At 45.9% G+C, this 14,682-nt stretch overlaps 1 protein-coding gene across 1 annotated transcript in view; it reads left to right on the top strand.

Annotated features, from left to right (window-relative positions):
- PSMD6 (proteasome 26S subunit, non-ATPase 6) overlaps nt 1-460 on the top strand; it is a 90,841-nt gene extending 90,381 nt beyond the window's left edge. Inside the window, exon 8 of the mRNA XM_086939085.1 lies at nt 201-460. Within this exon, the coding sequence (XP_086795211.1) occupies nt 201-297 (97 nt within the window). The 3' untranslated portion in view covers nt 298-460. The remainder of the gene's footprint in view (nt 1-200) is intronic.
- Nucleotides 461-14,682: the final 14,222 nt, after the last annotated feature.

Genomic DNA, 14,682 nt, shown 5'->3' with positions numbered 1-14,682 from the left:
GGCCACATCCTCTCCCCAGCTACCTGCTAAACAGCATTGTTTTCAACTGTTTATAGCATGTTCTTTGTCCCTTCTCTGATCACTGAAATTCGTGCTGTTGTGTGAACATGATTACTGTTGAAGTTTCAAGTGCTGCTGTTTCTTTCAGTACATTTGTTTTTAGTGTTACAACTTTTAACCTTTTGTTTTTTTCTTGACAGACCTGACAGTAAGAACTGGCAGTACCAAGAAACCATTAAAAAAGGCGATCTATTATTAAACAGAGTTCAAAAGCTTTCCAGAGTAATTAACATGTAAAAATGTTTTATTTGAGACCATTTTGAAAGTCATCTATTAATGAACCATGTAGCTTGAATTGTAGATGATTTCGTCAAGCGATGTGTTTTGGGATTTTACATACAGTTCATGTAAACACTTCTAAACCTTAAAACAAATAAATGTTTTCTTCTTTTCAAAGTAATATTTGTCCATTTTTACCACAAATATATTCGCCACGATTAATCTTTTTTGTACAACAATTACATTTCTTTGAAGGAAGACTTACCAAGGTAAACGCCCTAACTGTATTAATCAAATCTAAGAACAGCTAACAGTTGAAATGCCTTAAGAAAACCAAAGATCCGTCCCCATCCTCTGATCTTCAATAACACATATAAGGCTCTGAATATCTCTGCTCACGAACGGAATCTTAGAAAACGGTAACTTGAGAGGAAAAACTTGTACAACCCTTTTAATTAGCATAAAATATCTATTTCTTCTACTTCCTGGTTTACTTCACAAAGGAGACAGATGGACGTTTATCAGTTCTATAGAATCCTGTCAATCCCCAGAATGCAAGGGGAGCAAAACAAACAAATAGGAGGAAAGTACCTTTGAAGCATCCAGAACCCTCTGAGGTCCCTCCTGCTGACCCCACACACAAATGCAATGAGCTGCCCACAGGATGCTGTTCCATCTGTTGCTTTCTGAACACGGCCTGGGCTTGCAGGGTCTGACTTTTTAGGTCTGTTTTGACAGCACAGATGTCATCTGACATGTGATCAACAGAAAAAGCCCTTTAAAGGCACACTTAAGAGAGCGCTTTAGCTCCACCCCAAATGTGGTTTCCCTGGAGTAGAGCATTTGGGCAGAAGTTGTGCACTTCCACTGAAAAAGATAGCATGTATTGCAATTTATGCCTTGTGGGAAAACTTATGTTTAATACAGCAGAACTGACTTGATTATGGGTATAAGCCAATGATCAAGGTCATAATCGTGATATGTTTGCTATAAAAATATATGATAAAGACAATGTGCCTGACCAATGTATTGTGGAAAGCTTAATTTAAAGCCAATAGGCATTTGTGTGCACTGTGAGGAATTTTGTAGCATGGAATCTCACAGATTACCATATTAGGCTAGGAATGTGATGTTGCTTGTCCCTTCTGGCAAATCTAGGTTGATTTTATGAGAAGACACAAAAAAAAAATGTATGGCACCACCTGACACTAATAAAGTAGGCCTGATTTGGTTATGGTGACAAGCCAATGAGTAAGGCCAGAGCGTTTCTGATCTGGTTATGATTAAAGGTTATGACAAAGGCATTAGGTCTGGCTTATTTATTGTGAAAGGCATTTAAGTCCAGTAGACCTTTAAAGGTTGATTGGTATTATACTGCTTATGCCTATATATATGTTGGAATGGTATTGTTCTTAGTGTATCATTGTTTAATTTGTCCAAGATGACCTCCGTGCTTAGAAGCATTATTTCAGCCATCTTGCATTGGTACAGCAATGATACAGTATCACAAAACTATTCCAAGGGACACCCGACGGTGTGATGCTTACTGAGGACCATTTTGGAATGGTATTGTTTTATTACTACAAGGTGGCCAACATGTTTCTGAATATGGCCACTGTTTTGGAACTTTAAAATAACGATATGCTGTACAATACCATTGCAAAGCAGCCTCCTACTATGTTTAATTCTATTTTTATTGCACATCTGAGTGCCATGTTTCGGTGGCAACATTTTTCTTTTTTCTACCTTTATGTTTTTAATTTATTTTTGAGTCTGTGTTTTATTGTGGAAGAACAAGAGTGAGTCAAATTGGTCCATTAATGGATGGATGAGTGTAAGATAGAATGAATGTTAAGGGTGTAGATCTGATGACCTATTGAGTGCCTCAACTCTTTGCTGACAGAAGAGCTCCTTTTTTAGTCTTAGAAGGAGACTCTTTTTCAGAAAATATTTTTTTGTTTAGGTCGGCGTTTTTCGTCACTGAACCTTTTCCCTTTAGGTTGTCGTGTAGTTCCTAGGACCCCTTCCCCCCCCCCCCCCCCAACCCCACCCCCCCCCCCCACCAGGACCTGCGCATTGTGGATGACCTAAACTGAGGGCTTGGTGTGCAGACGGACTCCGAACACCCCTACAGGATTAGACCAGCTAGCTCTTCGGTGCTACTACCACCCCCCTGTATTCTACAGCAGTGTAGGTAGTTTCTGGCAACCACTGAACATGACAACCCTGATTCCTCAGGTATTGTGGAAAACAATAGGGTATCTTTTGCTCAGTCACTCATGCTTACTTATCTCCGAATACACATAGAATGACGATTGGAACGGTTTCAGTAAGTATTTATTGGTCAAGCGTCCGTCTAGTGTGAAAATATTAGCTGCGACAATCAAGAGACCGGAGCCGGCAAATGTTATTGCTAGCACCAATATCGTAAATAACAGATTCATTTCTACCATAGTGCTAATAAGATGAATAAAAGCAGATTATATAAAACAATAGCATTGGCGTACTCCTACGATGCATATCCTACCTAAATGTACCTAGCCTAGATATGTAGGTGAAGCATGTTTATGTAAGTGCTAGGATATATCCTTATGGAGCCAATAATCTCCCAGGGAAGTGCTAACCCCTCACCTGGTGATTTAGAATGAAGGACCCCTCTCTGCGTCTAGGATGGTACCCCGCAAGGGATGTCGGGTCTCTGCTTGTCGAAGGATCAGCCTGCAGAGTCTCGGTCCAGCCTGGAAGGAATTCTCCTGTTTTGTAAGGGGTGTGAGGGTCTTTTATACTAAAGTGGGCACTCCAGGTTTTCTTCTAGAATCGATTGTTTTGAAAACATTTGCGAATCCTTTGCTAATCCTCTTCTAAACAAAAACACTCCTGCACAGCTGGCTGTTGGCCATGGATGAAAAAAAGATGGTTACCCGTATACAGAATAAATCTGCTGTGCCTGAGGACATGTTTATGTATGTCAGGTATAGGGATTACGATGGGGTGCAGAGAGCCTGTTGTCGAAGAGACATAAGTAAGCTTATAGGTAAAGTTCACCTGTATAGAACAGTTATGTCGTGTGGATGGGACAAAATGTATGTAATTGGTATGTACGTGATGGGACTATCCTAAAGGACATGCCCAGGTTTAGCCGCAGACCTCTGGAGTTGTTTGATTTTGTTGTGTCTCTTGTGGGGGTAATTAGTGAAAGGACATGCATGTAGTTTGTCCTCCTAAATGTCCGACATTATCCTGAGAATCACAATGATCGTGCAAAATTGTCCCATTAAACTTTGAGGATCAGAGAGGTGATTTTTTGGGAGGGACAGTTAGACGTCTGTTCTGATACACACTACATCCATACTACAAATTGCTAACCCTGCTTGATGGTCTGTTGAAAGAAAGGGAGTCTTATTCCCTTCTTTAATCCTAGTCGGGCTGTGCCCCTTGGTACAAACACATTTATTCCTCTAGTCGCCCTAGTCGTCTATCCAACTTGGGAAGGTCATAGCAACTGTTACGATTTTTAGGTCTCGCCTGTCGATGCGCATGCGCATCGAGCAAGGCGAGAGTATTGCGAGTTATCCACTCTTTATCTGCACTGCAAGGAATCGTGGCGATTCCTTGCAGTGCCCGTGACTTTTAAGGTCAATGCGCATTAAGCTTATGCGCATGCGCATTGACCTTAAAAGTCACGGGCGCGTGCATGTCCGTCTTCCCGCCGTCTCGCATTTCCCCTGTCGCACTTCTCCTCCCCCCTCCCCTCTCTTCCCTCCAGCTTGTTTTTTGTTTATTTGACCCGCTCCGCCCCCTCCCCTTCCCGCCGTGTCGCATTTCTCCTCCCCCCTCCAATGCTTGTTTAGAACTACACTCTCATCCCACTTCGTGCCTCCCCACTTCTCCACTTATCTCTACTTTGCGTGCAGGTGGGTGTCTGAACACATAATTGCTTTCAGTATTTAAAGGTCAACCTATTGGTTTTATCAATGCATGTTCGATGTTGTGTTGTCTACGAAATTGCACTATTTCTGATGAGCGCGTGTATATTACCAGTCGCTAACTATAGCTGAGAAATATCCCACGCTCTTTTACTTTACCGTGCTTGTCAAAACCTCCTTTTCACTTTTTAACAAAAACATTTTATAGTCAATTTCCGATAAAAGGGTTATTTTGACAAAATAAGCGAAATATAATGAACGGGGGCATCTCTGTTGTGCTGCTGTTGTTTTGCTACTTGCACGACTATTAAAAAACAACCTTCAAGCGAGGTCAGGCGCGACTGTGTGCTTCGGTTCTCATAAAGGGAAATTAATAGTGCTGCCATGAGTTGGCATGGGTAAGCGAGACCTCTTCCCTACATAGCCATGTTAGAGCGCTCCTAGCTCCCGTCGGATTCCCCTGTGGCACTGTGTATTGTACAGTTCTGCACGTCTCCTACAAGAGCTGCCAAAGCGTGAGGCCGGGAACTTGGAATGTGTGGAAATCCCCACCGGGTCTGCAATAAGTTACTGCACCATTTACTCCTGTGCTCCATAATGCTATTTTCCAACATGTGCCCAAGGGTACACAATTTGTTTCGCGAGCCGAGCCCAAAAATATCTTTTGCATTCTTTGTTGCAGAGCAGCTCATTAAACCAAATAGTACTTGTGAGACTGAAAAGCATGTCAGCAATTTGTAAATAATATCTATTGGAAGACAATGTTATGGTTGTTCTCTCTGCTCCCTCAGGCTTGCTTTTGGTGATTAAATGTAAAATATGTGGCACAAGGGCAGAGAGAAAATATAGTCAAATAAAAATGTAATATTTCCAAGTGGCAACAAGGGATTTTTTTGGCGTTTCCAAATACATATGGTAGATACTTAACCACAGAACGACGTCTGTAAAAACAAAAAAGAATTGGCAAGTCTTTTGTTTTGCCAATGCTATTGGCCGATGCTGAACAACTTTTTTTTTACAGAAGCATCATCGCTCACGCGTAAGTATGCGTCATGGTGCAGCAGCCATTTTGTTTACTTTCAGTGGATTTAAAACAAAATGCAGTGTTTCAAAATGGCAGTGCAAGTTGCAAATGTCACTGCATTTACTTGAGAATCACAAGGGCTCCCTTCCTTGTGATTTAAAGCCCATGTGTCAATGTTGTGAGGCTGTTTATGCCGTTTGAAAGCAATGAAAGGTTATCAATAGCCTTTGTCAGTCAGTGACCTTTCACACAGCAGAAGCTGTCCATCAGGGGTCAACATCTCCTGTTCAAGTGGCAGTTCCTTGAAGTGCTGTATGGTCCCCATGTCCCTGTCACAATGTGCCACATTATTGGCAGTGTAGCCCCTGCCCCTTTTACGACTCAATATTTGAAATACAGTCTTCAGCCAGTCACCCACCAGGTCGCTCAACCATTGGTATCAGAATGTTGTTGTCAAAATATTTGATTGTCATAAACATGTACTAAAACATTTTGGAGTTAGTAATGGAAAACCCACACTCATTGGACAATTTTTTTGTACTTAATATTTAGTCTTTACACTATATATTGTCAGGCAATATACCTGCATGCGTTATCCACTGTAGAGCATCACATTCCCTGTTTAAAAAAAGCACTGCAATGCGAACTGGCCAATGACTAATTTAGTTGCATATCTGGCCTGGTCATAGGAGCCAAATCTCCTCTGCCAAATATATTTCTACTCTGTGTCTGGATTCTTGCTACATTTCTGTGCCCAAGCAAGGAGCCAGACAGTGTTTGGATTTTTTCATAGGCTAAAATAAAATCCAAACAACGTCTGGCTGCTTGATGTGAAACAGAATTGTGTTTTACAGTTGTGTATATTGTTTGATGTTTGTACAAAAGGCCACAGTACCTGTAGCCATCAACTGAGCTGTGGCTTGCAATACTTTTTTACTGTGTTTGACCAAGCATTACATGATGCTGAGAACTCTGTGTGCCATTGGGGATGAATAAAAATGAGGTATTTTTTAAATGTCCCCAATAATCTGAGTTTAGGAATAGGACGTCATTTGAACCACACTGAATTCTGGATTACAAAAAATGCCAGGTAACCCCTCACCCTCACTCACCCTCAACCCCTCACCCTCACTCACCCTCAACCCCTCACCTTCAACCCCTCACTCACCCTCACTCTGACTCACCCTCACTCAGCCTCAACTACTCCCCCTCACTCACCCAAAACCCCTCACTCACCCTCACCCTCACTCACCCTCAACACCTCACTCACCCTCACTCACCCTCACCCTCACCCTCACTCACCCTCAACACCTCACCCTCAACCCCTCACCCACTCACCCTCACCCTCACTCACCCTCACCCTCCCTCACCCTCACCCTCAACCCCTCACCCTCAACCCCTCACCCTCAACCCCTCACCCTCAACCCCTCACCCTCAACCCCTCACCCTCAACCCCTCACCCTCAACCCCTCACCCTCACTCACCCTCAACCCCTCACCCTCATTTGAGTTAGAGCTTGTAGAATTGTTTATGGCTTTTTTTATTTGTAATTCTTTAGCATTGGCTACAGGAAAGAAAAATGCTAAAGATTTACAAAAAAAACCCATAAACAATTCTAAAAGCACTAACTCTAATGCTGCGAGACCTATTGCATTTCCAATGCTTGTTTTTCTTCTTCTCAAGACAGCAGCTTTTTTTTTTTTTTTAAGCAAGCTCACTAAAATGAGACATAAAGTGCAGTGTTTTGAGCCCTGCTCCGCTGGGCTTAACCAACTTGAACTTGATAGTGGTGACTTTTCCCTTCAAATCGGATACATCAGATGTTATCTCTTTGATTGCCTAATTAGAAGGAAAGCTGAATGTTTGAAGTTGTGGGAAGGAAGCTCTCTAGCTCTGCGACTTTTGCTATCAGGGCAACAGATGCAACTGTTCCGATTATGAAATGAGAATCATGGCAGAAGATGGTGAAATTTCTTCTCTTCATACCTGAAGATAAACAGGTGGAAGCGAAGCAAATTCTATCAGAAGGCAGGCAAATACAGTGGCGGCTCGCACAAGGAATGCTGTGTGGCCGAGGGGCAAGGGAGGGGCTGGGTGGAGGTGTAGTGGAGTTTGACATACGACGGGACAGTGGAGTATAAATAAAAGCAATTCCTTTGCGCTCGCAGCATCGCCGACTCTGCGATGCTGCGAGCGCAAAGTAAGTGCTTGCTTTTATTTATTTATTTGCACTCCACTGTCCCGTCATATGTCAAACTCCACTACCCCTCCACCCAGCCCCTCCCCCGACCGCCTCTCTGCCTTACAGCGTTACCTGTGCGAGCCGCCACTGAATCTAAACATGCAACAAAGGTGTCCATGAAAAGAGCCTAAAATGGGTTTAAAGAGTGTTATAAAGAGCAAACATGGCCCAAGGGTATCGGAGTGCTGTACAGGCATTCATGTATACAAATGCAAGACAAATCAACAATAAAAGAAAAGAAGGCATACTAGCGATTGTAATAGAAGTGTCAGTTAAGGAATAAAAGTGTTTAAGAGTAGGGCTTTCACTTATTTCCTGAAGGAGGCAGTAGAGGGACTAGCCACATTTCTGAAGGTAGGGAGTTCGAAATTTGTGGTGCTGCTCCAGTGAATGAGCGATAGTAGGTTTCCTTCATTTTGAATTTCGGGGGCTTCAGTAATAGAGAGCAGGAGCTTCGAGATGCTCTACTGCCCCCAGAGTGCTCACGATTCGGGGCAAGGTAGGCTGGGGTATTGTGGTGAAGTGCTTTGTGGGGTTTTGGCACATGTACTAGAAGCTTGTGTTTCTTCACCAGGTATAGCCGAAGTGCACGGATTTCTGAATGAAGGTGGAGGTTTTTGACTGTGCTTTCAATTAAGAGGAATTGCTCACTAAAGAAATATAGCTGAGGCTGGTAGGCATTAAGCCTCCTTTCAGGGGCTGAGGAGAAGGTTTACATACCCTCAGATATTTTCATCTCCAGAGTTGCTTTTCATCGCCATCGTATGTACCAACTTCAAATTAAGTCTGTGGGATAAACTGCATTCAGGTCAGTTTTGAAGGAGAAAGTCCTACCTTAAACATCGCTAGCCTATTTACCTTGGTAGCATTGCTCAGCAGAGCACAGAAATTGTAAGCATTGCAGTGGTAAAAAAAATAGCATCGGACACAAGGGTGCTGGACATCCTGGCTTCAGGTCACCTGCTACATTTTGTGGAAAGAGCGCCTCCCCAAATCTTAATGAGACCGTGGAATCCAGGAAAGAGCCAGTGCCTGCTTCTGAAAGAAATAGAGAATGACACCAGGTATTTACTGGTTTAAAAGAAGCATAGAGATCTGTAGCCCATCATCAAACCAACATCAAATCAACAAGCAACCCTTCAACATGGTGACTTGTCAGACAACACCCTTCTTGGAATGAAGCAATTGCCTATCATCACTAAATCGATAGCGGTTGCACTTTTCATTGGCCCCATCCATTGTAACTATTTGCCATACCAAAGGTAAAGGTGGATCATAAGCATTTGGTGCTTAGTGTCTAACTGTTAGCACTGCTCTCTAGGCCGGGGGTGGGGGGGGTTTACCAAATGCATAATGCAATTAGGGACTTTTCACAAAATAATTCTAGGTCTATCTTGTAGGAAAGATTGCATTTCATGGTTACCCTTGTGGCTCGACTCCTCCCAATCCGGCTTCAGAAAAAAACACAGTACGGAAACCACCCTCCTCGCCGCAACAGACGACATCCGCACCCTACTGGACAAAGGAGAAACAGTAGCCCTCATCCTCCTAGACCTATCAGCGGCGTTCGACACAGTCTCCCACCGCACCCTAATACGCAGACTCTACGACGCAGGAATCCAGGACAAGGCCCTCGACTGGATCTGCTCCTTCCTCTCCGGCAGGACGCAACGGGTCAGACTCCCCCCTTTCCTCCCAGACCCCACACCTACCACCTGCGGAGTCCCCCAGGGCTCCTCCCTCAGCCCAACGCTCTTCAACGTCTACATGGCTCCACTTGCCCCCATCGTCAGAACCTACAGACTCAACATCGTGTCATACGCAGACGACACCCAGCTCATCCTCTCCCTATCCAACGAGCCCAACACCGCCAGACGCAACTTTCTAGAAGGCATGGAAGCCGTCGCCAAATGGATGAAAAACAGCTGCCTACAACTAAACACCAACAAAACAGAAGTACTCATCATGGGCCCAAACCCCGACGCCTGGAGCGACACCTGGTGGCCCACCGCCCTCGGAAACCCGCCAACCCCCACAGACCACGCACGCAACCTGGGAATCCTCCTGGACTCCGAGCTCAAAATGGACCGCCAGATCAACTCTGTCTCATCTTCCTGCTTCCACACCCTCCGCCTCCTTCGTAAGACCTTCAAATGGATCCCCCTCGAACACCGAAAGACAGTCACTCACGCCCTGGTCACCAGCAGACTCTACTACGGCAACACACTCTACGCCAGAATAAACAAAAACCTCATCCGCAAGCTACAGAACATCCAGAACGCCGCCGCAAGACTGGTCCTCAACCTGCCAAAACACTGCCACATCTCCCAGCACCTGCACACACTCCACTGGCTCCCCGTCGCGGCGAGAATCATCTTTAAGATGCTCACCCATGCACACAAGGCCCTCCACGGCACCGGACCAGCATACCCGAACAGCCGGCTCAAATTCCACGCACCCCAAAGGACCCTACGATCAGCCCAGCTCTCTTACGCCGAGGACCCTCGCACCAGAAAGACAAGATCGGGAGGCCGCTCCTTCTCCTTCCTTGCGGCCAAAGCATGGAACGCCCTTCCGCTCCACCTCAGACAGACAACATCGCTCCCCATCTTCGCAAGAAACCTCAAAACCTGGCTCTTCGACAGACCCCCTCCTTGATGGAATGGAACCTTCACCCCCACCCCCCCACCCCTAGCGCCTCGAGACCCTTACGGGTGAGTAGTTGCGCTTTAACAAACTCCTGATTGATTGATTGACCCTGACTTTTTGCTTGGTGTCAGTGTGTTTTTGACCTAGTCTGACTGGGATCCTGCTAATCGGGACCCCGGTCACTGTGCTTTTTCCCTTAATTGGCCATGGTAAGTACTTTTGTACATCCAAAATTGGCTACTGGTGTACCCTTGTAAGTCCCTAGTATATGGTACTAAGGTACCCGGGGCATAAGTACACCAGGGGTCTCACATAGACAGTAGCATGTATTGTGCCACCCATGGGAGTACACCTAAACTGTGACTACAGGTTTGCCATTGCAGCCTGTGTGAGTTGGTGCTTACACCTGTCACGACAGATAAGTTCCCTCATATCTGAGTTCACTGCACTTAAAACCTAGAAGTCACACCTATGGCAGGCTCTTCAGTCCTGAGGGCAGGGTGCTTGGTTATAAGTGTGAGCGTGCCCCTGGAAGAGCATGATACCCCTACAAAGCCCACAGGTTATTCTCCAGGCTTTGTAAGTGCAGTCAGCCATTTTTGATACATTTAGTGAACATTAGTCATTACGGGATGTCGAACTATGTAGTGGCTGCACCAAACCCAGTCATGTTTGGTATCCAACTTATTGGAATCATACCCCAACACTGATTCAAGTGTTGAATGTATGATCCCATGTACTGAGGTACTCCTCTGTACTCCTGGTAACAGCCTTTCAGGTCGGACAGCAAACTACTGCTGCAGCCGACTACAGACACAATTCTGCCCTCCTGCTGCTGAGCCAAACTCGAGCAGGGGAAGGTAGAACAATAGGTTTCCTTTCACAGACAGTACTTAGTGTATTGGGCTCGGGTGGGGATGCTTGCCAGCGCAACCAGACTGCTTTGAAGGGCACATTTGGTGCCCTCCTTGCAAATTCCTGTTTGAGCCAGTTCAGGGAGCCCTTTGCTCCAGCTCTGGTGTGAAACTGGACAAAGTACATGGGAATATCCTCCCTTCTGTTCAGCCCCTTTGGGAGGGACCCCTGAGTTGTTCCAACCCTTCCCTCTGGGTACTTAAGGGATTTCCTGTGGGTAGCGACTTAGATTCGTTGTGGGACAAGACTCAAACCTGAACCCAAGTCGCTCTTCGAACTTCTGGACACTTGGACTTCGACTGGAACCCAGACCACCAAGGAAGCCTCCTGCTGCTCCTGGTCTCGCTGTTCTTCAAGTATTCTTCGTGGTCTGTGCTTCTGCCAGGTTTTTCAACAGACCTGTGGGCATCAAGGACACCCAAAGAAATATCACTTGGAGTGAAGGAGTCACTCCCCTGCATCTACAGGCACCACAACAAAGCGGACAGGTCTGCTGCTCCTGTTCTGCGGACTTCCAGAGGCTCAGCAACACAGGTGGTGGTTCTGCAACTCCCTCGATGCCTGACCTGTCCTCTGTGCAGTTTTTATGTAAGTATCCCTCGTCGGAACTGCTGGGACCAAACCCCTGTGCACCGCTTTGACTTGCCATTGCCAAGGCTTGTTAGCTCTGCACTCCATAGGTCTCCAGGCTACAAGAAGCTTCAGCCTCCAGCATCTCTTCCCTCCAAGATAAGCATTCTCAGTGCATCCTCTGCACCTTGGGCCTTTCATCCTTGTTGAGTTGCTAGAGGTCCTCTTGCGACTCCTATGCCTTTTGCTTGTGGGTCCTCTGAGGGTCTTCTACTGCTTCAGTGGGCTCCCCTACTTGCTCAGGGCCTGCTATAACTCTCCTGCCATTTTCCAGAGTTCAAATTTGTGTTTTTCTGGAACTACCCCACCAACACTGGACACAAAAGGATGGAGTGTGTAGTGCAGACAACATTGGTTGAGGACACTTAGCTGGATACGTGGAGAAATGCCCTTTGATTCAGCTCTGCACCTATACAATTGTGTAACGTACAGATAGCAGAAAAGGTTCCTAGTAAAAACAAACCACACTTGTCCATAAGTAGGGAGCATCTGATCATTGATCCTGTTGAGAAAACCTAAGACATATCTATGTGGTTGGTCAAACTTTACACATCTATGTTGGCTAAGTTCTTGCCAGCCAGAAAGCTAGATAAAGCTGATGACTTCAGCAGATCGGGAATTGAATCGGATGAATGGGAATTAAACCATGAAGAAGTAAACAATCTATTTTAATAAGGGATTTGTTCCACAATTAGACCTGTTCATGAAAAGGAAAAACAATAAATATGGTTAGTTTGAGGCATGTATGACTGTAGATACACATGCTCTGCATACTTCCGCCATCTAGTGTTGGGTCTGGCTGTGTGCAAGTTGTATTCTTCAAAGAAATCTTTAAAATAACAAGACAAAGTGACAACTCCTCTTGGTGCCAATACGCATGGGCATCGACTACACTGTTAGATTTCCTTTCTGCGTCAAGTTCAGACGTGTTGTATAGCGCTCTGGTTTGAGACCGTTCTGGGCTCACTTCGGTTCGCTGTTCATTTCCACCCTCATCTGTATTGTTTTGAACGAGTTTTCATCGTTGCGAATGGAAAATCGAAAAACTTCCACCCGTCAATTCGACCTGCTCCTATCGCACCTTTTGGGCCTAATATTTGTATTTCCGACTTTAATCGAGAATGCGCTGCTAATGGAACAGACTTCACATGGCTTCTGTCCCAGCTGCCACACGAAGTACCCGAGAACTGACCTCCATCAGGTTTGCAACTTATGGCTGTCCCCAGACCATAGGCCATCAGGAGGCAGACTGAGGCTCTTCGATCTTTCCGATCAAAGATGACTTTACGGGACCGGCGGGACCATATCCAAGAGATGCAGCGTAGAGAGATCAAAGAAACATCCAACATCTTTGAACACCAAGATGTCGAACAGGAATAGGGAGAGCGTCAAGAGGCCTCTGCGACTGAGGAGTAGGTCTACTCCATCTACAGCTCCGACCTGGACATCCGTCTCAAGATATAGGACTTTCCTTGGGCCAGCGTACCGTGAGTACCCGTGCCCCTGCTCCACCCGCTAAAAAACACTTTCCACAAAATATAGGACTCATGGGCCACCACTGCCAGCAGGCCATGGTAGGCACCAACCATCTGATACGGACGCCTGCCCTCCAGCTCAGCATCAAAAGCAAAGCTTTAACACCTACAATCTGAAAGAAACGCGTAGTGATAGATTCCTTACCTTAGAATTACCCCCAGGCGTCAGACTGGATCCGGAAAGTTTTTCGTCAGCAGTACCCCTGCATGTCGGTAGCAAGCACAGTTCCGGGAAGAGCAATTACCCCCAGTCACTTTTTGACTGTGTTTTTAGGACTTTTATCTCATCTTTTCGAGTCGATCGACTCCTGGTGTCATAGGGATGCCTTGGTTTAAGAACTGTGGGGACTGTCAACGCATTATGTCAGTGACGGACCCACACCCCATGTGTGTCTACTGCCTGGGGCGCTACCACAACCCCAAGTCGTGCCCGACTGCTGGGCCATGGCGCCGAAGACTTTGCGGGAGCGGTCCCGAAAGTTGCTTGAAGTCCGGCAGTCTGCTCTGTGCTGCTAGAGGTCCCGGTCCCATGGGAGGTCGAGTGACCAGTCGCGGAGTTGTCACCATCATTCTTTTGGTTCTAAGTCTTCACACGCGGGGTCGGGTAAGTCAAAGCATTCCAAGAAGTCGAAGAAGCATTGTCACTCTTCGACTTACCCTCGCCCGTCTCACAACGTAGATGAGGATGCGGGCCGTGCCACCCCTACGGCTCCGGCAGAGCCTGCGACGTTGCCCCCAGTGTACCCCCTTCCCAGGTGCGGGAGCGACGCCTGCTCAGGTGCAAGAGTTTCTTGCTGCCATGGCCCGACTCTTTGGGCCGTCTGGCTCGCCGGTGAGCCTCTGGGCCCGACGGGGGGGTCCTGCTTTACCATATCTGGCGGCCCCGGTTTCGCCAGCGGCTCTGGCCCCGATGCCGCAGGCCCCCCAGTGATCTGAGATCGGACCCCAATCGACGCCGGTTGACCTAGTGACATCTCCACTGACTTTGATCTCCCCAGCACCACTTCCGATGTCGCCCGCTCCTTGGGACGACGTCGTCCCCAGATTCAGCCCTGACCCGTCAAAAAAAGGATTCCCTTTGGACACCTTCTACTTGAAATAACAATTCTCTCACTCACATAAAACAAATATTAAAAAACATATACTAAACTATAGAAGCAATGCAACCAATATAACAACGAAACGCTATGTTAAAAAGATCCTGCACAGTTTATTCATATACATTGAAACACAATTAAAATACAATTAAAATTGGGAAACACACATTATTAGGAGAAGGAAAATACATACAAAAAAATCATAATATTCCTATCAGTAAAAAGGAGATACGAAACAAAATTAATTCAGCCAAACGGTCAGAATTATCCTCAGTTCATGTAGTGTATTTCTCCTTTGGCATTGACTCGTTTCGGTGGATTCTAATATATGACCACCTTCATCAGGATTACATGTAATGTTTCCCCAATAGTTCTGAAATTTAAA

Source organism: Lissotriton vulgaris, chromosome 9 (genome assembly GCF_964263255.1).
Source record: "Lissotriton vulgaris chromosome 9, aLisVul1.2, whole genome shotgun sequence".
Taxonomy (NCBI): domain Eukaryota; kingdom Metazoa; phylum Chordata; class Amphibia; order Caudata; family Salamandridae; genus Lissotriton; species Lissotriton vulgaris.
Note: the sequence above shows the minus strand (reverse complement) of the source record. Positions and strands in the feature narration are given on the sequence as shown.